Here is a 22,428-nt window from a genome sequence, read left to right on the forward strand (position 1 = left end):
CTTCCCAGGCACCATAGAGAAACGGAAGGAAAGAGCGGTCTGCCGGAAGCGAGGCGCGGAGGCCGGAAGCGAAGCGCTGAGGACCCGGCCGGCCGCCGGCTCCCGGCGAAAGTAGCTCCTGGGCCGCGCGGAAGCAAGCGGCTTTGAGAGCGGTGTTTGTCAGGAAGGGTCACCAACACCCTCACGCTGTCCTCCAAAACCGGGAAACTGATGCTGCAAGGGCAGATTCTTAGGTACCCTGTTTACTCTTTGCCCAGAGCCTAAAGCAACGGCCCCCAACTAGTGCGCGCTCTGCTTCCGACTAGTTGAGTGAATGAGTTCGTCGTAGGTCCAAGATAACGCGAAAGCGTGGTAGTGGCAAGATTTGAAACTGCGGATATGCCTCCATGACCTGGATTCTTAACCACTGTCACATACACCCAAACATCCCACACTAGTGAGGGCTGCAAGCCAGGGAAGGCATTCATTCTCTGACACTTTTTTTTCCCCAAGGGTGCATCAGTAGTTTCCTCATTTTAGGCCTGGTTTGTCTAGGGCAGTCACAACTCTCATGCAGCATTTGACAGTATCAAGTGTTTTCTGCCCCTGGTATGAATTCTAAGGGCAGGGTTAAGGGCTTTTGGTGTAAATCCTACTCATTCAGAGGTAGAAACACTAATGTCCTGAGTGCCTGGTTATGAAGGGCTGTCCCTTCTGCCATGGGGGTTTGGGAGGGTGCAGAGGCCCTTCCTGAGTATAGCTCAGGTAACAGAATTGGGGGGGGGGGGCGCGTAAATCAGCCAGATGGAACTAGGAAACTGGCCCTGCCCTTAGCACCTGCCAAAGTTCCTTGCAGATGAAACACACACACACACACACACACACACACACACACACACAACCACGGTTTATAGTAAATTTTTAATTGGTTCCATCAGTGACTCCAGCATAAGTTTTCCTGAAAGGGAGACAGAATCAAGCTACCTAGAGGTTGATGAGGTGTGGGGATCACTGAAGTCCCTGACCCCACTCCACATACCCAGTGGCCCAGTAGAATGAGGGTTGGGCTAATAGAATATGAAGAGAGAAAAGGAATTGCAGGGTGAGGGAAATACAGGCCCTGGCCCTCTCCTTAGCCTGCAGGAGTGAAAAAGGGGAGACTCTCCCTACACAGCAGTGCTGGAGCTACACAGTCAAGTTCTCCATCTCATTATGTAGGGAGAAAGAGATGAGCCTCTTTCTAATTTTAGTATATGTGCTGCCGAAGCGAGCACAGAGATGAGCCTCTTTCTGTCTTGTACTGGGAACCCCTTCCCAGGTGTTCTGTAACCTCTGTTCTATCTTCCCGATTCTGTATTCCAAATTCTGCAGTTCAAATCCAAGGTCTGAATTCTATGTTCTACCTTCTAAGTTCATGTTCCATTCTGTGACCCAGATCTTTCCCAGCTCCACCCCTTTTCCCAGCCTTTCTCAATGGAATATGTAGGATCTCACGCTGATTTTGCTAACTTTAGGGTTTTCTTCCCCTTTACTTCTTGAGGCAGTTTTAGGCTTTTCCCTGACAAGAGGGACTTGGCTCAGACTATCCAGCAAGTGGGTGGCCCAGTGGAGACCAGGGAGTTCCAGACAACCAGGCCTGGTCTGACTTCCTTCCTCCCCACCCCACCTCTAACCACTGGACACACTACCTTTTGTGTAAGTAAAGCTAAACTGAGGGCTTCCATGGTGATAACTAGGGAGTGGTGGCCTTGAGATGAGGAATCTTAGGGGGCAATGTGAGAATACATAAAAGGTTGCTGTTTTTCATCAGAGAAACTAAAAACTGCTTCCAGCACAGGGGAAGGGGTGGGCAGGGAAGGTGGGAAGGGCCTGGGCAGAGCTGCAAGTCCTCAGAACCCTGTCATCCTTCAGCTTCCCTTTTGTCTGAGCTGAGCACGAACCCCCAGAGTCATCCCACATCCGAAAGAAAACCAAGACAGCAGGACTGTGATCTCCTCTGTCCATTGGCTGCCCTGAGGGAGAAGGGGAAGGAGGCAGAGGCAGCGGCAGCATCACTGGAGAGGCGAGATCTTCAGAGGGATCATGATCCGAGACTCCATGTGTCGCACCAGTGGGACTGCGGAGAAACAGAGGTCACAGAGGGGGCAGAGGCAAACCAACCCCCAAAACTGGACTTTGAAGGAGGAGGAGGGGGCGCCTGGGTGGTTCAGTCGGTTAGGCGTCCGACTTCAGCTCAGGTCACGATCTCACAGTCCGTGGGTTTGAGCCCCTTGTCGAGCTCTGTGCTGACAGCTCAGAGCCTGGAGCCTGCTTCGGATTCTGTGTCTCCCTCTCTCTCTGCCCCTCCCCTGCTCATGCTCTGTCTCTCTCTGTCTCTCTCTGTCTCAAAAATAAATAAAAACATAAAAAAATTAAAAAATAAATTAAATTAAAAAAAAAAAAGAGGAGGCGGCCTAGGATGCTGAGACAGGGAAAGCCCCACTGCCTTCCTAGAACAGAGAGCGCCCAATTGTGGGATAAGAGGGGACTTGGGTGGTGCTGAGATGCAACATTCTTAAAGTTTCATAATTATATTTTTATGTTCCTGTATAGGTGAGAGAATAAGCAAAAAGTGATTTCGCAGATACTGCTTAGAACAAAAGCTAGGTGTAGAAGTAGGGGGATTTAAAGAAAAATATCAGGGGCACCTGGGTGGCTCAGTCAGTTAAGCGTCTGACCTCAGCTCAGGTCTTGATCTCATGGTTTGTGGGTTCGAGTCCCACGTCAGGCTCTGTGCTGTGCTGACAGCTCAGAGCCTGGAGCCTGTATCTCCCTCTCTCTCTCTGCCCCTTCCCTGCTCATGCTCTGTGTTTCTCTCTCTGAGAAATAAACATTAAAAAAATTTTTTTTTCATTATCAAGAAAATAATTATTGCCATAGTATAGAAGGAGGATAAAAGCTATGAGGGTGTCCTCAAGTGGCTAATGTTTGCAAAACACTGATTTGGTTCAACAGATACATTTTATAGATGGGGAGGCTGCAGTCCATAGGTCAGCACAAGGTCACCCAGGAGGTCAGACTCCTCTTGCTCAGAATTGTTCAAACTTTACCAATTACCTCCAGTTCTTGTTAAAGTGCAGATTCTGATTCAGCAGCTGGGGGTGGGGGTTGAGATTTGGCATTTTTAACAAGCTTCCAGGAGATACTGATACTGCCATTCAGCACCACACTTTCAAGACTGAGGCTCCTGCTAATTACTTCAGGAGATGCATTTTCCCCCACACCAGCTGGTAAGTGTGGATCCTTAAGTGTAAGCTCAAGGGGAGGGACAGGCTTCTTCTGTTCATTCTGTGTCCCCCAGCCAGCCACCCACTGCAGTTCCTGGCACACAATCAACACTTGCTGACTTCACGTGGTTCTCTGGGGTCCCCGCAAGGTAGCAAACATGGAGAATAAAAAATTTGCTCAAAAAATTTGCACCTCCTCTGTGCCAGTCTGGAAGCACTTTCCAGAAATTAGCTCCTAGAATCTTCCATCCAGCCCTCCAAGGGAGGCACCATCACCATCTTACAGATGAGCCCTCAGTGTGAAGAACCATGCCTGAGGCCACAGTGCATTGGGACCACCTGTGTTTTCGTCCCCTGAGGCACTCACCTAGACCCACTGCCTAAATCACATGGAGTGTGCCACCAAGATCGAAACCTACTCACTGTCTTAAAAGCTTCCTAGCACTAGAGGTAATCAAGTGAGGCTTGATTTCCTTGCAGAGGGGATTCTATCCTCAGACTGGGCTCTTGGCAGATGACCTCCAAGGGCTAGGCTGATGCCCCAGCAGAAGCACTCACCTGTGTAGTAGACATTTTGGTCCCAGCCCCTCTTCCTCCAGGCAGCATTTCGAGTCTCCTCCCGAGACTGTAGGTCTTTATAGGCTGTAGGAAAGGCATTGGCTCATTCCGTGGGCATAGAGGATCTGGTTCTATACCTAGCACAGAGCCCTCTTCCCATTGCCCCAAACCCTGTCCTGCTGTCTCTCCCCAGTGCCTCAGACTGTTACCACACACTGTCTGCTCTGACGATCTCATCCAATTGTACATTTGTTGACAACATCCACCTTTCTATTTCCAGCCCAGAACTCTCCCTCGGGCTCCAGAGCCATATATCTGGTGCCCACTTGTGTCTCCACTTGGATGTGACAGCACCTTAAAGGCAACATTTCCAAGGGCCAAGATTACACTCTTGACTCCCTCAACCTGCCCTTCCTAGGGTCTCAGTAAGAGACACACAGTTAGCTGCTGAAGCAGGAATCTGGAGTTCTCTCCCTGCCTCACCCCACACAGACAATTCATCCACAAAGCCCACTGGCCTCACCTCCAGACTAATGAATCTGTGGCCTTTTCAGCATCCTCGCTGCCACCACATTAGGCCAGGCCACCATCCTCCTGAGCCCATCCGCCTGAACTAGTATAACCATCTCCTGATGCCCCACTGCCTCTCTTGTTCCCCTACAAACTCTCTCCAGCAAAGCACATGGCAACCAGAGCAATCATAGTGGAATACAAATCAGGTCATGTGCTTAAAATGCTGCAGCAGCCTCCCACTGCATTTAGAATAAATCCCACTTGTCTCCACAACCTGCAAGGCCCAGCCTGATCTGGTCTGTCCCTATCTCCTCACACCCATCCCTAACTCCACACTGGCCTCCTCTGCACTCTTCAAAACCCTGAAGGGGTTTTCTCCACCACAGGGCCTTTGCACATGTTGTTCCCTCTACTTAGAATGCCTTTCCCTGGCAATTCACAAGCTGGCTCCTTCTCATCCTTTAGCAGAGCTAACATTTTACCTCCTCAGAGAGGCCTTCTTTGTCTATCCAAGTCATTCCCGTTTGTTTCATCATTTTTCCCTGCGTATTCATTATTTGTAATAACCCAAAATGATGTTTTTGTGTTAGTTTATGTCTGAGGTGGTGTCCCCCTCTGTTGGAACATAAGCTCAAAAGGGCACTAATATATTTGCGTTGTCTATATAGAGTGACAATGGAGAAACGGGACAAGCAGAAGGCCCCTGGAGGGTTCCCAGCCTACCCCAGAGATGGTGCACAACGTAGAGCTCGCCTATCTGCGAGAAGAAGCCGCCCACTGCCTCCTGGTTCTCTTGCCGGTACTTGATGGCCCGCGCCCTAGGGACAGCAGAAGAGTGTGGAGCAGGGACCAGGGCGAGTGCAAAGGGCCCTATGAGGTGTCACCAGGCTGATTTCTTAGCCACACCTCAAGGGAGGAGCCTGAGGGTAGGACCCCCCAGTTCTCAGAGATGATCAGGGAAGGGGGTGACAGAGGTACAGCCGTGGGCTGGGTATTCTGCTAGAAGAGGATTCACATCCTGGTTGGATCCTTCTCCTGGATCCACAAGGAGCAGAGGATGCCGGGTTCCCTGACATATGGCCCTGGGAAAGGTGGGATGCCAGGGAACTAAGCAGGATAGGTAGGCAAGGTCCCCCCAACCCCAGGCACTGCCACTCACCAGTTGTTCCCCCACTCAATCATGGTTCCTGGCTGAAAGAGAACCAGGGGAAAGAGTGGAAATGAGCCCCATCTCAGATTCCAAATGTCACGGCTGGGTAGAGGGGGGAAACTGTTATGTCTCCCCAACCCCAGGGGCCACTTGGCCTCATTCAAGGGTCCTGACTTGTACCTGGGTGTGCATGTGTGCACACGTGTGTACATACCTCTATTCTGAACCCATAGGGAGGCAGAGGTCAGAAGCCCCAGTCTGGGTGCTGGGGCACAGGACCCACCCACGTTGGTGTATCTGTAAAGCACCACCACAGCAGGGAAGGTGGGAGGCAGGCAGGGATCTGGTTGGGAGGAGGCACCTTGAGTTTGTATGTCCTCAGCTCATAGATGTTGGGGCCTGCTCTGGGCTGTGGCTCATTCCAGAAGCTGAATTCAAGGAGCATCTGGTTTCTCCTGGACAGCAGCATCTGGCTCCGCTCCTTTCGGAACTCCAGGTACTCCTGTGGGTGTGGCAGTCTGGGCATGGCAGCCACGAAGAGCCCCCAACCCTGGCGGTGTATCTCATGGGGTAGTGGTAGCAGCCCCCAGCACAGGGCTGAGCCAGAGCCAATATTCCAGAGAGGTTTGTGGAACAGATGCCGACATACCTTGTTGTTTTTGAGTTTGTTCATGCAGTCCATGAGGGCTGGGTAGCCACCTGAGAATCGCCACAGGTGTACTGTTGGGGGGTGAGGAAAATAGGAGGTACAGGTCAGGGGGCTGCTGGGACCCTGCCCTGCTTACCCTAAGGCTGGCTAAGTGTGTATGAGATGGGGCAGTCTCCAGCTGAGTTCCCTTTGCCCTGGTAAGGGACAGTGCTAGACAGGGGATTTCCCCAGACACAAGCCCAGTAGGCCTAGGTTTGAACTCCAGGTCTGCCAGGTGGCCTTTGACCCCCCCCCCCCAAGCCCTTGACGTCCTCATCTTGAAAATGGGAATAATGTTTCCACCCAATCTTCCTTAAATAGCACAAAAGGATCAGGTGTGTCCTTGTACCCAAGGTGCAACAGCACACCAGGCCTGTGAGGGACAGGATGGACAAACAGGGAGAGTAGGCCTGATGGGCTGAGATGGAACATTCTTAGTGAATTAAAAAAAAAAGAAAGAAAGAAACCAAGGAACAGAACAGCATGCACAGTATGCTAGCACATGTGTTTAGGGGTGGGGAGACATATCCAGAGATGCTGGTCTTTATACCATCTCTCACTGGAGACCCAAGAGATTGTGACAGAAGATGCCCCTGGGGCAGAGAATTGAGGCCCAGGTATTGTGGGCGGGAGGGAGGCTTGCTTTTTATTGAAAACTCTTGTGTACTGTTTGAATTTTCTATCATAGCCCCTCTGCTGGGTCAAATAGTATTCCCCTGCCCCTTATGTTCATGCCTACCCAGAACCTCAGAATAGGACCTTATTTGGAAATAGGGTCTTTGTAGATATAATCAAGCTAAGATGCTGTCATATTGGTGGGACCTAAATTCAAAGACTGGTGTCCTTATATGAAGAGGGAGACTTGGACACAGACACAAAAAGGACACCATGTGAAGACGGAGGTACACAGGGAGAATGCTATGTGGTAACGGAGGCAGAGACTGGGGTGATGCATCTACAAGCCAAGGAAAGTCAAGGATTTCCAGCAAAAACCAGAAGGTGGAAAAGGCAAGAAAAGCCTTTAGAGAGAGCGCAGCCCTGCCAACACCTAGATTTCAGACCTCTGAGCTCCAGAACTTGAGAGAATAAATTTGTTGTCTTAAGCCACCTAGTAGTTGGCACTTTGTTATGGCAGCCGTAGGAAACTACTACACCTTCCAATAATAAAGGTGGAAGAGAAAAAAGGAAACAGTCTTGTCACCCTTGGGAGCATGGCTGAGGTCGAGAGAGGAAGGTCTCCAAAGGGAGACTAGAGCTGAGGGCAGTTGGCTGACCAGTGGTTTGGAAACACAGACTTTTGTTCCTTCCCATCCCCAGCCTATCCCTTACCTGCCTTCTGACCCCATCTGTATACCTTGATTCTCCTATCTGCAAAATGGTCTGACCTGAGAGTTTAAAGGCCTCTTTCCCAAGGGAAACAGCAAAAATACTATATGGATGGAAGTCTACCAAGCTCAGGAATGCTGACCGGTAGAAGAGGGATAAACATCATACTGGGGACCAATAGGGAAAAGTTACAGGAAAGGAATCCTAGGTCCACGAAAAGACAGTTTTCTAACAATTGCAGTGCTTCCTCTAGGAGATAGATCAACGGTTCTTCTATGTTCATTAAAATGTAGATTCTTGGGGCGCCTGGGTAGCTCAGTCGGTTGAGCGGCCGGCTTCGGCTCAGGTCATGATCTCACAGTCCGTGAGTTCGAGCTCTGCGTCGGGCTCTGTGCTGACAGCTTAGAGCCTGGAGCCTGTTTCAGATTCTGTGTCTCCCTCTCTCTGACCCTCCCCCATTCATGCTCTGTCTCTCTCTGTCTCAAAAATAAATAAACGTTAAAAAAAAAAATTAAAAAAAAAATGTAGATTCTTGAGCCCTACTTCTAGGGGATGGCTTGGGGTGGGGTGGGGGTCTCTGCTCCCTAGCTGATTCTACACAAGGGACGACACCACAAGATACACAAAATTTAGGACATGCTTTAAAAGTTCAGGATCCCATCCCTCAAAGTTCATTTCCCAACTAGCAAATAATTAAGAGAATCCAAGGACTATAGCTAGAGCTGATTGATTAAGTTGTTCCTAATATGGGAAAATGGTAGGGGCTAAAGCTCAAGACAGTTTGCTCTTCTCTTATCCACCTAACAATGTGTCAATGTCTGTTACAGAAACAGAATACATGATCAAGGGAATCTGTCTGTAAGACACTGATTTTTTTTTTTTTTTTAAGACACATACAATTATCAGGGCTGTGGAAGGATGAGATAGGTTTGCTTATTATGGAGTGAGTTCCCCATTACTAGGAGTGTTCAAGGGACACTTAGAAGACCCTTTATCAGGACTGTTGCAGAAGAGCTCCCTGTGCTATACAGAGTCTAAATCAGCATGTCCAAAGGACTTTTTGCTATAATAGAAATGTCTTATGGGTGTGCTAACACAGTAGCCACGAGCCACACGGGTCTATCAGTGGACACTTGAAAGGTGGCTAGTGTGACTGAGGAACTGAATTTTTCCTTTTCTTTAATTTTAACTAATTAAAAAAAATTTAATGTTTATTCATTTTTGAGAGACAAAGAGACACAAAAAGGGCACCATGTGAAGATGGAGGTACACAGGGAGAATGCTATGTGGTAACGGAGGCAGAGACTGGGGTGATGCATCTCCAAGCCAAGGAAGGGGCACAAGTGGGGGAGGGGCAGAGAGAGACAGAGACACAGACACAGAATCTGAAGCAGGCTCCAGGCTCTGAGCTGTCAGCACAGAGTCTGACATGGGGCTTGAACCCACGAACTGCGAGATCATGAGCCGAGCTGAAGTCAGATACTTAACCAACTGAGCCGCCCAGGTGCCCCTAATTTTAACTAATTTAAATTTAAATAGCTACATGTGGTTAGTGGCTACTGCCCTGACAGTGCAGTCTAAATACCAGGGACCCTTTGAGTGAATGAGATGCTGTGAGTCAAATTTATGTGTGCCAGCCTAGCAGCTGGTGCCAAGGGCAGGGTGGGTCTCTGGGGGAGGGATAGTGCATGCTATGGGGACCTCCGGGAGGCTATAAGGAACCAGCTCAGACAAGAGCCTCTGTGAATTCCATAAGTATGTGCTACATATAGAGGATTCGGTAGTAAAGACAGACAGGGACCCCTCCATCCCAGAACTCACCACCTATATGGGGAAACAAGCAAGCACAATATGGGGTGCACGATTGGGGCTGTGAGGAGGGAAGTCAGGGGAGGTGCCTGACCCCGCTTAGGTGGAGAGGATCAGGGAAGGCTTCTAGGAGGAGGTGAGGTCTACACCAAAACAAAGGTTGAGCAGAGGGGTGAGCCAGGTAAAGTGGGCAAGGGAAAAAGGATGTTTCCAGCAGAAGAAACAGCAGGAACAAGAGTCTGGAAGTGGAGGGTGAAATGGTCAATCTGGAGAACTGCAAGAAGTCCTGAGTGGGAGAGCACAGGAAGCAAAGCAAAGAGGATGTGGCACAGAAGGGCTCACAGAGCCTCGTGGGCCACCCTGAGGGCAGACAGGAGCCACAACAGGTGTCTAAGCAGTAGAGTGAGCTGAGGAGGACTGCATTATGAAAGATCTCTCTGGGTGCCACTGTGGAGGGTGTGGAAGGTGGCTAGGCATGACAGGTGTCAGAGATCCGGGCTGGGCGGCAGTAGCACTGGGGAGGTGGGCACCTCACCTGCCTGGTCCTGCTCCCCGTACCATGTGTTCCAGTTGCCCACGAGTGAGCAGGGGTAGTCCTCATCCAGGTGCAGCTTGGGCAGCACAGCTTCCCTGGGGTGGAGGGGAGGGGGACAGAGAGAGGGAGGAGGGCTCACATCAGCCACCAGGGTCCCTGAGATAAGGGTTCCAACTCAGGCCCTCAGGGCTGAGCCTGAGTGTCCCCATCTCTAAGATGCAGAGTCTGGACAATACATCTTTAGGACTTCTGGCTCTGACATCTACATCTCCTAGATCTCTGCAGGGAGAACGGGGCTGGGATGGAGTCTCCAACCCAAGCAGGGAGGGATGAGCAGATGGAGGAGGATGCTCACGTCAGGCTGTTGTAGGCATCCAGACACTCGGGCTTCACATTGTGAACTGCAACAGAGGACAGAAAATGGAAGGTGAAGCAGGGTGTGTGTGTGTCTGTGGGGAACTGGGGTGGGGGACGTCCCACAGGCCAGGGCTCCCAGGATAGCTCAGGATGTCCCAGCCCCTCTCCTGTCCCAGTTGAAGCCTTGCGGGCCCCCAGAGGCCCCAGGAGGGCTGGCGGGCTGGCTCAGCAGCCACTCACACTGGATCTTGTAGAGGTTGCTTGTTTCCTTCTTGGACAGCAGGGTGGAGTGGGCATCCTTCCGGGGATCCACCTTGTGCACAAAGAGGGAGCGGAACCAGCTACCTTCATTGTCCTTGGAATAGAAGCTGTAGGACAGAGGAGTTCAAGGGGGCAAGGGGGGGGGGGGGAGCCCTGGCTTTTCCATCGGCTCCGATATCCTGTTCCCCCATCCCTCAGATGTCCTGAGGAACCCATATTTCTAGGAATGGAGCCAAAGAATCCAGTGGCAGACCCAGAGTTTAAAATGTCACTGGAGTCAGCTGAGCAGACCTGGTCCCTTTTACAGAGGTCATGGCTACCCACTTTGCTTCTTAAAGTTTTGCAAGGCCTCAGGAGGCCAGGGGAAGAGCCCCACCTCCCACCTCTCTCCTCCCTCCCTCCACTTTTCCCTTTCCAAGAGGTTCCTTGGGGCACACATCTGCAGCCTCTTGCCAAGAAAATCAACCCTAAAACCACCTTGCCTGATGTCCAAAACCTGACAGTGCAATGTATCTTACCAGCCTTCCTTGCTGTCCCCTCCCTCCAACCTGTGTACTCCACTCTCCAGATGTGCTCCTCCCTGAATATACCAGGCTCTTTTACTCAGTGCTTTCTTTGCAATTTCTGTCCCCTCTGACAGAAGGTTACACTCATTGTGCTCCCCAGTACCCACACTACACTTGACCTGTGCCTCTTCCCAGTCCCCATAAATGGAGAGCCAAAGAAAATTAAGCTTTGTCCTTGAAGAAGTCACAGTCCACTGGAAAAAACAGGCTTTGGAACATAATTATAGCCAGAGGTATCTGGGAGAGCCTAGGTGAGCAAGCCTCTGGCAGTCTGGGCAAACCCTCCAGAGGAGGTGATCTAACCAATCTCTGAATCTCCAGGGCTGATTTGGCAGATAACAGCAGATAGGGTAAAAAGGCATTGCAAGGCAAGACTCATTCATTCATCCAGGCAACATTTAATTGACATTATCCACCCTGTGTGCTTGGCTAAGGTGCCTTGAAAAATGAACAAAGGAATGAAGTACTCTGTTCAGAGCAGGGGACCTGCCACCTGGTCCTGCCATACCCTAACTATACTTCCCACACAAGGTCCCAGCAGGGGCAGGCTTTTTTTTTTTTTAGGTGGCCAGAGGCTATAAATCTTTTTGCTTAATAGCAGTGGTACAACTTGTAGTCAGGCCTGAAAAGCAATTCTCATGTTGGATGATTTCTAGCCAGAGAGCCTGGCCCTTAAGTGCCAGCAAGTGTACTTTTTCGATCTTTTTCTGTGGCTAGAATAAATGTCTTGGCAAATCAAAGTATTATTTTTTTCCAAAATATGGAGCAGCCACTGAGACTGATGAAATTAAAAAAGCATCTTAAAGTAGTAAACCATTTATATGAACACAGAGAAAGATGAATGAGGATTTGTCCCAAACCAAATACTGCTTACCTGGGAGAGGGGAGAAGATGGTTAAATTTTTCTTTACTCACTAAAGCTTTTTGGAAAGCTAAAAAAATAAAATTGTTTAAAGTGTTTCTGAATTCACAGGCGTTCTGTCATTGTGCATGTATTTGTTTCATTAACAAAGAACAAAAAAGATGATTATCATCGGGGCGCCTGGGTAGCTCAGTCAGTTGAGTGCCCAACTCTTGATTTCAGCTCAGGTCATGATCTCATCTCATGGTTGTGAGATGGAGCCCCATGTTCAGTTCTGCGCTGAGAGTGGAGCCTGATTCAGATCTCTCTCCCTCTCTCTGCGCCCCACCCCCCCGCTTGTGCGTGCACTCTCAAAATAAATAAACATTAAAAAAAAAAAAGACAATTATCATCAGATGGGCAGTGTGGTTCTATGAAATTTGGGGACCAGAATATAGCTTCGCTATAGATACTTTAGCTGAGGACATCGTCTGTGTCAGGGATCTGTGATCAACTTGTCAGAAGCATGATCCTGCTGCATCTACGTAATGTTGACATAGGGTTGATACTATTAGGGTCCCCATTTTTGAGATGTGAAAATAGTCAGGGGGTTTAAGGAACTTGCCCAAGGTCATATGGTAAATCAGGGGCAGAGCTGAGACAAGAAGAAACCCAGAACTCTTTCCTCCAAAGTTGGCTCCCACCTCCAGTTTGAGCACTGACTTGGGGAGCATCAGGCAGATACTGTGAAGAACCAGGACTTTCAACAAAGCCACTGGCAGAGAGATCCGAACTTTGATTTGAATATAGAGGGGATGCTTCCCTTGGAAGGGGTGGTGGCAGGGAAAACAATGGCTCCTACTCACTGTCAACCAAGACCTTTGCTCCAGGACTGGGCTTTGAGTAATTTATTAACATCAGTACTGACCAAGATAAACAGCCAGGAGGTCAGCCCTTGGAGACAGAGCCTGGGGGCTAGAATGCTCTTCACTCCAGGGGAATGGCAGGGGAATCCAGGAGCTCTGATGGGCTCCCATCTCTTCCCACAACTCTCTCATCTTTTATGCCTATGGGCCTCAGTTTCCCCGTGTGTCAAATGAGCAGGCTAAAGCAACCTATCTCTAAAGATCTTTTCTCAGGCAAAACCCAAGATGGGACCTGTCCAAGATCCCAGGACAGGGTCTGAACTCCAAGCCAGTGTCCATAGGTTCACATTTTCAAGAATTCAAATTTCATTTTCTCAGTGAAATCATAACATTCTCCTGCCCCTGAACGCCCCGACCCCTCTCACCCTGCTCTCTGTTTCTGTAGCTCCTTCTATCACATTATACTTTTTTCCCCCTTATTATATGCCTTGTTTGTTGTCTGCTCCAGTAGAAGCAGCCAGATGGACAGGGATCTTATCTGTCCCTTGTATCCCCACTGCCTGGAATGGTGCTGGGCACCTGGCACGTGCTCAGTCTGTGTCTGGGAAACAAATGAAGGAGTGAGGGGACACTAAGACAGAGCCGCTTGAAGATGATGAAAGTTGGAAGGAAATAAATTAAAGGAAGGGTGGTTCAGAGTGTGGACGCAGGACTCAGGGTCCCTTTCCCTCACCACCACCAGCAGAATTAGTGCTTAAGAGCACAGGTTCTGGATGAATCCAGGTTCTAATCTCAGCTCAGTGTCATCTCTTTGAGCTTTATATTCCTCATCTGTAAAATAGGGGCGTTAGGATGGATCTTTTAGAGAAAGGTCCTGACAAGGTAGTGCAACTAACATCACTGTTCCTACCAAACTTCCTAACTCATCTCCCAGCTCCCACTCTTTCCCCACTTTTCCTAATCTGCCCATCCATCTTTGTAAAGCACCATTTGGATGATGCTATTGTTCTGCTCTAAAGTCTTCTGTGGCTCCCCACTGTGTACAAAACAAAGGCTGGATGTCTCCACTTGGAATTCTAGCTCTCATGTACTTTGCCAAGCTTTCCACAGATCCAAGATTCCCTATCCCAGTGGTTCTGAAACCCACCACTAATAATGTCATCTGAGAAATTCTCAGGGCCCATCCTAGACATACAGCAGCAAAAACTCTGGGGGTGGGCCTAGCAATCTGGGTTTTAACAAGCCCACCAGGGGACTGCTCAACTTTAAGGATCAGTGCTCTAGAGCAGTCCTAATTTCTTTCCCTCCCCACAACCCCCCCTCCCCCCCCAATGTAATCTCAGAAATGCCAAAGATTTTGGTATCTAAACTATATTAAGAATGCCTCTTAGGCCTAGAAAAACACAACGCAGCTTTGTATACTCTGCAGGAAAGATCTGCCCGGATTTCCATAAAAACACCTCTCTTATTTCTCCATGGGCCCTTTCATCCTTTTCATAGAAGTATGTCTTATCTCCCCAGCCACACTGGAAGCCACTAATGTCCTCCCATCCCCCCCAGGGTACAAAGCACAGTGCTTTTGGCTTGGGAGTTGCTCAACAAATATTTGTCTCAGATGAGAACTTTTCGGTAGATGTCACATTTGCACTCTCAATAGTGATCAAGAATCCGACACCCTGCAAAATGAAATTGCTCCAGAATGTTCTCAGCTCTATGCACACTCTGAAACACTCTTGTGTTTTGAGTTGGCTGATTATTTATTTATTTATTTAATTTATTAATGTTTATTTATTTTTGAGAGAGAGAGAGAGAGAGAGCGCACATGCAAGCAGGGGAGGGACAGAAAGACACACACAGAATCCGAGGCAGGCTCTAAGCTCTGAGCTGTCAGCACGAAGCCTGACGCATGGCTCGAACTCCAGAACCGCAAGATCATGACCTGAGCCGAAGTTGGACACTCAACTGCCTGAGCCACCCAGGCACCCCTGAGTTGGCTGACTTTAGAAAGGACCATGTATCTGCTTGATTATTCCAGAAGTGTATGTTTAGAAGACATACATAAGAGCTAAAAGAACTGAAGTTCTGGGGGTGCCTGGGTGACTCAGTCGGTTAAGCGGCCAACTTTAGCTTAGGTCATGATCTCACGGTTTGTGAGACCGAGCCTCATGTAAGGCTCTCTGCTGTCAGCGCAGAGCCTGATTCAGATCCTCTGTCTCCCACTCTCTCTGCCTCTCCCCCACTTGCGTGCACATGCTCTCTCTCTCAAAAATAAATAAACATTAGATAAATAAATAAACAAACAAACAAATAAATAAATAAATAAAAGAACTGAAGTTCTGGAGCACCTGGCTGGCTCAGTCAGTAGAGCATGTGACTCTTGATCTTGGGATAGTGAGTTCAAGTGCCCCATATTGAGTGTAGAGCTTACTTAAATAAAGCATAATAATAACAGTAATAAAAATAAGAGAACTAAAGTTCTGTTAACAGGATTACTGGTACAGCAGTAGTAACAACCGCTGTTTATTAAGCAATTACTATGTGCTAATCTGCATGACACGTATTTGAGAAAAATGAAGCTCAAGGATGGTTAACGGCCGAGAGGATTCCAACCCACATCCATCTGACTTTAAAGCCCACACTCTTATCTCCATCCCAGCAGTCCCCAAACCTCGGAGGTCAGAAAGGCTGCTACCTGTCCCTCTAGTGACTCCAGAGAGATATGGGATGGCCTAAAGGTCAACAGGAGGGGATGTTCCCAGGTATCTAAAAGGCATAAGTAACTGTAAAGCAGTCCCTGAGCGACGTGGGAAGCATTAGTCCAAGGGCCTTCACAGCAAGCCTGCAAAAACGCCCAGCAGATCATCATCACCACTTTACAGAGAAGGAAACCGAGGTTCACAGAGGTTCTAGTGCCCAAGTCAAGTGAGTAAGTGAGGAGCAGCAGGCTGCCTTATGTTCCACGCTCCTTTTGTGGTGTCTGGATATTTGCCACACAAATGGCTCTACCACCTACCGATTCTGGTACCCTGGGGAAGTGAGGTCCCAATCCCAGCCTCGATTTCCTCATCTGGAAAACAAGGAGCTCACAGAAGATGATCTCCCCAAGGCCATTTCAGCCCTGATATTATGAGGAGTTCGTGCAGAAACTGTTAGAACAAGGGCAATATCTGTTGCATGTTTACCAGGGGCTAGAAGCCTCACATACATGGCCTTTTTCACCCTCAACAGCTCTATGAGATACAGACTATTTTATCACCCCTTTTCCAGATGAGGAATCTGAGACTTCAAGAGGCCAAACGACTCACCCCACTAAGAAAGGCTGAGTTAGATATGCTGGCGCTAAACTCCAGGCTCTTTCCATGATACCAGCTTTCTCCCCAATTATTGGGCGGACAGGGTGGGGGGGAACACACTCAGCTCCTCTTTCCCAATGACCCATGAGCCACAGTGCACAGTGCTCTAAGATCTCATGGCAAGGTCTCACAGAACTCTGAAGCTTCAAGCCTAGGCTGCTGGAGAGGAGGGCCCCCTGCTTCTTTTTCGCACACAGGTGGGGAGACAGGTGTCTTCACTTCTTGAGCACACACTGTCCTGAACCCTGTGCTAGGGGCTGGATTAACAGAAAAATGACATGACAGGCTAGTCGGGCAGACAAGCAAGTGTGTATAGAGGGTGATGAGGGGATGGGGAAAGTACAGGCCGCTGGAGACGCAGGAGGGAGGGGCCGCCCAGGGCTGTTCAAGGAGGCCAAGCCCAGCCTCAGTCCAGAGCAGGGCCCAAAGAAAAGCCCAGGCTGAGAGAACTGCCTCTCCCAGGAGGCCACCAGTTGTGGTGCAAAGAGCACTGTCAGGAGACCTGGGTCCGGACCCAATGCCACCTCCGGACACCAGAGGGAGTGACCTTGGGCAACTCCCATCCCTTCCCAGGCCTCCTTTGCCCCACCTGTACTGTTCAAGATTGGGGAGCAAAGGGTCTGTGTAGCCATGGCCCTTGGGGGTCCCCTATTGCTATCCGTATCTCTTCCCCCCAGAACTTCCGAGGGAGGAGCTGCCTCTCCTAGAAGGCCCCAGTAGGTGTTATTTCACAATCATCTCAAAGGCCTAGAAAAGAAGCCACTCCTGCCCTCTGCCCGGCTCCCACTCTCCAGGGCCCAAGGCATGTCCCTCTCATTCACCCCATCTTTCATCCTGTGCCCAGAGCCAGGTATCCATTAGGACAAAGACCCTGCGCCTACCTTTACCATTTCCCCCATTCTTTGCTGAGAGCTCTTCCCTAGGCCTAGATCTTGCTCCCGCCTCTAACCCATATAGATTCCAAGCCTGAGTCTGTCCATTCCTCTGACCAAGACCCTGGTCCCCTCCCCAGCACTCCCCGCGCGCGCGAAGCGCTCCCCCATCCCTGCCCCGGCTCTCACCGCGCGGCAGCCGCAAGGTCCCCTGCTCCGGGCTTCGGGCGCCCCATCAACCGTCGCGTCGCCGCAGAGATGCTGCACAGCCGCGGAGCCATGTTGGAACGGCGCAGGTTGAAGGAAGCCCCCGCCCCGAAACCGGCGACGAGGCGGGGCGTGAGTAAGCCCCGCCCCACCGCGTAGACCGCTTCCTTCTGCAAGCAGCCAGGTGGGCGTTTCCGCCGGGCGTCCCCCAACTCCACAGAGTTAGAGCTGAAGTCAGACTTTTGTTTTCAGAACTCCTGCAGCTCTGGTATTGACTTGCTCTGTGACCTTGACCAAGGCCTTTGCCCACTCTGGGCCTCAGTGTCCACCTCGGTAAAATGGGAGCATGGAACAATGGCACTAGGGATTCTTGTTTTTGTTTTTTTTTAATTTATATTCAAGTTATCACATAGTGCAACAATGATTTCAGTAGATTCCTTAATGCCCCTTACCCATTTAGCCCATCCCCCCATCTCACAACCCCTTTGGCAACCCTCTGTTTGTTCTCCATATTTAACAGTCTCTTGGGGTGCCTGGGTGGCTCAGTCGGTTGGGCTGCCGACTCCGGCTCAGGTTCTGATCTTGTAGTCTGTGAGTTCGAGCCCCGCATTGGGCTCTGTGCTGACAGCTTGGAGCCTGGAGCCTGCTTCGAATTCTGTGTCTCTCTCTCTCTCTCTTTCAAAAATGAATAAACGTTAAAAAAAAAAAAAAGTCTCTTATGTTTTGTCCCCCTCCCTGTTTTTATATTATTTTTGCTTCCCTTCCCTTATGTTCGTCTGTTTTGTATCTTAAAGTCCTCATATGAATGAAGTCATATGATATTTTTCTTTCTCCTACTAATTTCGCTTAGCATAATACCCTCTAGTTCCATCCACATAGCAGCAAATGGCAAATTTCATTCTTTTTGATTGCTGAGTAATACTCCATTGTATATGTATACCACATCTTCTTTATCCACTCATCTGTTGATGGACATTTGGGCTCTTTCCATACTTTGGCTATTGTTGATAGTGCTGCTATAAACATTGGGGTGCATGTGTCCCTTCGAAACAGCATACCTGTATCCCTTGGATAAATACCTAGCATGCAATTGCTGCATTGTAGGATAGTTCTTTTTTTTTTTTTTTTTTTTTTTTTTTTTTTTTTTTAGGAACTTCCATACTGTTTTCCAGAGTGGCTGCACCAGCTTGCATTCCCACCAACAGTGCAAAAGAGATCCCCTTTCTCCACATCCTCGCCAACATCTGTTGTTGCCTGAGTTGTTAAGGTTAGCCATTCTGACAGGTGTGAGGTGGTATCTTATTGTGGTTTTGATTTGTATTTCCCTGATGCTGAGTGATGTTGAGCATTTTTTCATGTGTCAGTAGGCCATCTGGATGTCTTCTTTGGAGAAGTGTCTATTCATGTCTTTTGCCCATTTCTTCACTAGATTATTTGTTTTTTGGGTGTGGAGTTTGATAAGTTCTTTATAGATTTTGGATACTAACCCTTTATCTGATATGTTGTTTGCAAATATCTTCTCCCATTCTGTAGGTTGCCTTTTAGTTTTGCTGATTGTTTCCTTCACTGTGCAGAAGCTTTTTATTTTGACGAGGTCCCAATAGTTCATTTTTGCTTTTGTTTCCCTTGCTTCTGGAGACATATTGAGTAAGAAGAGGTTGAGTAAGACGATCAAAGAGGTTTTTGCCTGCTTTTCTCCTCGAGGATTTTGATGGTTTCCTGTCTTACGTTTAGATCTTTCATCCATTTTGAGTTTATTTTTGTGTATGCTGTAAGAAAGTGGTCCAGGTTCATTTTTCTGCACGCTGCTGTCCAGTTTTCCTAGCACCACTTGCTGAAGAGACTGTCTTTATTCCATTGGATATTCTTTCCTGCTTTGTCAGGGATTAGTTAGTCATCCATTTGTGGGTCCATTTCTGGGTTTTCTATTCTGTTCCATTGATCTGAATGTCTGTTTTTGTGCCAGTTCTGCACTGTCTTGATGATTACAACTTTGTAATACAGCTTGAAGTCCTGGATTGTGATGCCTCCTGCTTTGATTTTCTTTTTCAAGATTGCTTTGGCTATTAGGGGTCTTTTCTGGTTCCATACAAATTTTAGGATTGTTTGTTCTAGCTCTGTGAAGAATGGTGGTGTTATTTTGATAGGTGTTGCATTGAATATGTAGATTGCTTTGGGTAGTATTGACATTTTAACAATATTTGTTCTTCCTATCCAGGAGCATGGAATCTTTTTCTGATACTAGGGATTCTTAATTGGGCACTCAAGGACTAGTGGCAGAGGGTCAGTAGGCCCCCTGAAATTGTGCGTCTTTTTTTTTTTCTGGGGAGGAGGGATCCACAGGCTGTATTTAGCACATTTATCAAAGGAGCAAACCCCAACAATTGCAGACAGTTGGAAAAGGCTCTAGGCCATAGGTACATTTTCTCTCCATCTCCTTTTCTATTTTCATCCCATTTTACCATCTCTGCCTGGACATTCTGGGGCCCCATGCCCTCTTCTGGCCCTGCCCAGCTCTTTTGCCTGCTTTCCAAACTAATCCCTTCTCGGTCCACAATCCCCCAGGTCACAGACCTCAGCAGGAGGGGAGAGCCTGCAGACCCCACGAGGGGCCCAGGGGCCGAAAGGGACATGGATGTTTGCATGTACACCTCCTCAAAGAATATCCATCCACTGGCTGCAGACCAGTGTCTCCCTCCTGGTGTTCTTGGCAAGGGGGAGTGGAGGGCAGGCATTAATTTTGTTAATCATTCAGCAAATACTATGTCTACCTGGCTACTGGCTGTGCTAAGCTCTGAAACACTAAAGGTAGACAGGACAACAAGCCCCCAGCCCTTTTGGGACTTGAAGTCTGGTAGGAGAGACAAAATCAAATCAGCACTGACTTTGAGCCCCTTTACGGCAGATGCCTTAAGCTGCTCTCCTCTCATTTCTCTTGCATGATACATTAAATATTTACTGAATAAGTGAAAAATACACACAAAAGTATTTTTGTCAATTGCAATACAGACTATGAAGAAGTACAAGGAGCTGTAAGGACTTACAATGTGTGGGGAAGAGAAAAAGGGAGGTCCCATATAGACTTGAGGGTCAGTAATGACTTCTATAAAAAAATGAGTCTTGCACTATGATTTTTTTTCCCTGTGTTTTCTTTTTTTTTTTTCCCCCTGTATTTTCTAACTTAACATGTATTATATGTGTAGCTTATTTTAAAAAGGAAACGATAGGGGCACCTGGGTGGCTCAGTTTGTTGAACATCTGACTCTTGATTTTGGCTCAGGTCATGATCCCAGTATGATTGAGCCCTTCGGCAGGCTCTGCGCTGAGTGTGGAGCCTGCCTAAGATTCTCTCTCTCTCTTCCTCTGCTCCTCTCCCCCACTTGTACGTGCTCTCTCTCTCTCTAAAATATAGATAGATAGATAGATAGATAGATACATAGATAGATAGATAGATAGATAAAAAGGAAGCCATATCCTCATTATAAATGGAAAACCTGGATCAATTGTTCATAAACAGGCAGAATCATCCAAATAATTACAGTGGAAATAACACTGCAGCCACTGCCTTGTAGCTAAGGCAGAACACTGTGAGCCTGAGGCCAGATCTTAGTGTTAACAAAGAAGAACAAAGAGAGGTGTTGGAGACACATCTGGGCCCAGTGGCTCCTTGGGGTTATCAGAGGGACTAACAGGGAATAAGCTCCCCCTTCTGGAAGTTGGTGTGATCAGAGGCTCCCCAGTCACAGCCACTCAGGACAAGCCCAGATGGGTAGATGGAGATGTCACTGGTGTCATGCCATAGAGCTGCCCTTCCCTTAGACTCTGAGTGTGGCAGACCTGGAGAGGCGGAAGCGACTGGCTCCATCAGACCTCCCAGGAGTCCTGACTTTGGACCTAAGCTTGAAACAATACACAGAGAGGGTTTGCCAGGAGAAGGGAGCAGGGCAAAGGGAACCTGAGGCAGAGAAAGCAATGTTGCATAGTATGTGAAAAGGCTGCCATGAAGAAACAGGTTAGAAATTTTAGCACATGGGGTGCCTGGGTGGCTCACTCAGTTGAGCAATTGACTCTTGATTTCGGCTCAGGTCGTGATCTTGTGATCATGAAATCGAGCCTTGCATCAGGCTCCTCGCTAAGCATGGATCCTGCTTGAGATTCTCTCCCTCTCCCTCTGCCCCTCTCCCCTCTCTAAAATTAAAAAAAAAAAAAAAAAAAAGCAAGCAGAATCAAATACAATCAAAGGGTGGAGGTTATTTGGTAGCAGCTCCTCAGTCAGTACAAGGAAATACCTCTCTAACAATGGAGCAGGCAGCCTTGGTGACCGGTCACTGATTTTTTTTTTGGCTGTGTGGTAGAAGGCGTTTGGTAATGAAACCACAGGAAGCCAGGACCCATGGACAGAAAGGGGCTGGCCTTCCTGGTCTAGGGTGAGAATCTTCACCAAATTCTAGATGTTTCTGGCCCCCTCTGCTGAGGAGAAGAAGGGAGGGCTGACCTGCAGCCTCCTTACACTGGTCTGACACTTGTAAGAGGGTTTTCCCATCTCCCTCCACTTAAGTGGGGCAAGAGGATGAAACCAGGCAGCTCCAGGAGCAAGCTCCCACCCCTGACCATCTCTCCTGGTCAGACAGATCTCCCTTCCCATGTCATATGAACCACAGTGTGGCAGCTTACTGGAAGTGCAGCTTTGAAACCCTAACCCCATCCCAACCCCAGCTAGGGTGACCAACTCATTTCAGCTTCCCCTAGACTTTCCCAGTTTTAGCACCGAAAGTCCTCCATTCAGAAAACCCCTCTGTCCCAGGGAAACCAGGAGATTTGATCATCCTAATTGTGGCCCTATCCCTCTCCTCACAATACATACCTACTCCATCCCAGAACCTTCTCCTTGCTTAACTAACTCCATTTACCCTGCTTGAATAAGTAAGGCACAGGGGTTCTCTTTGTGACACTCAGTAACATGCAATGCTGGTTAACTGAGCACCTGTCATGAATGGGTCCCTGTCCCATGACTGTGCATTCTGAGCGGCAAACCAGAGAGATGCTGAATGACGGTTCTACAAATAAGGAATTAGACCGTTTCCAATTACTGTGGAATAAATTACCCTCAAAATCTAGCAACTTGGAACAATAAACAATTATCATCTCACATGTCCAAACAGGTCAGAAATTCAGGAGTGAGTGGTCAGCTGGACTGGTTCTGGCTCAGGGTCTCCCACAATGCTGCAGTCAAAATGTCCGCTTTGGGGGGCTCCTGGCTGACTCAGTCACTAGAGCATGC

General features: G+C 48.6%; 1 protein-coding gene across 2 annotated transcripts; it reads right to left on the reverse strand.

The window, feature by feature from the left end:
- Positions 1-1,263: 1,263 nt before the first annotated feature.
- NIPSNAP1 (nipsnap homolog 1) lies at positions 1,264-17,323 on the reverse strand. 2 transcript variants are annotated; one of them, XM_049618991.1, is made up of 10 exons: positions 17,130-17,317; positions 10,422-10,549; positions 10,180-10,225; positions 9,825-9,919; positions 6,116-6,186; positions 5,828-5,968; positions 5,476-5,507; positions 5,040-5,134; positions 3,804-3,887; positions 1,264-2,095 (listed from the first exon to the last, which is right to left on the reverse strand). In XM_049618991.1, the coding sequence occupies exons 1-10, from the start codon at positions 17,219-17,221 to the stop codon at positions 2,031-2,033; spliced, it is 849 nt and encodes a 282-aa protein (XP_049474948.1). In that variant the 5' UTR covers positions 17,222-17,317; the 3' UTR covers positions 1,264-2,030. The 2 variants fall into 2 exon arrangements, with proteins under 2 accessions (XP_049474948.1, XP_049474947.1); XM_049618990.1 differs by lacking the exon at positions 1,264-2,095 and having other exon boundaries at positions 2,882-3,887; positions 17,130-17,323.
- Positions 17,324-22,428: the final 5,105 nt, after the last annotated feature.

Source organism: Panthera uncia (genome assembly GCF_023721935.1).
Source record: "Panthera uncia isolate 11264 chromosome D3 unlocalized genomic scaffold, Puncia_PCG_1.0 HiC_scaffold_8, whole genome shotgun sequence".
NCBI lineage: Eukaryota > Metazoa > Chordata > Mammalia > Carnivora > Felidae > Panthera > Panthera uncia.

Bases quoted from the DNA above. Each gene is read 5' to 3' on its own strand.
- NIPSNAP1 (XM_049618990.1), bottom strand. From the start codon at position 17,221: ATGGCTCCGCGGCTGTGCAGCATCTCTGCGGCGACGCGACGGTTGATG. The intron at 6,187-9,824 runs GTGAGGTGCCCA...ACCCCCCAACAG, and splicing joins CGGGGAGCAGGACCAGGCAG to TACACCTGTGGCGATTCTCA. The intron at 3,888-5,039 runs GTAGGCTGGGAA...CCTTTCCTACAG, and splicing joins CGTTGTGCACCATCTCTGGG to CCTATAAAGACCTACAGTCT.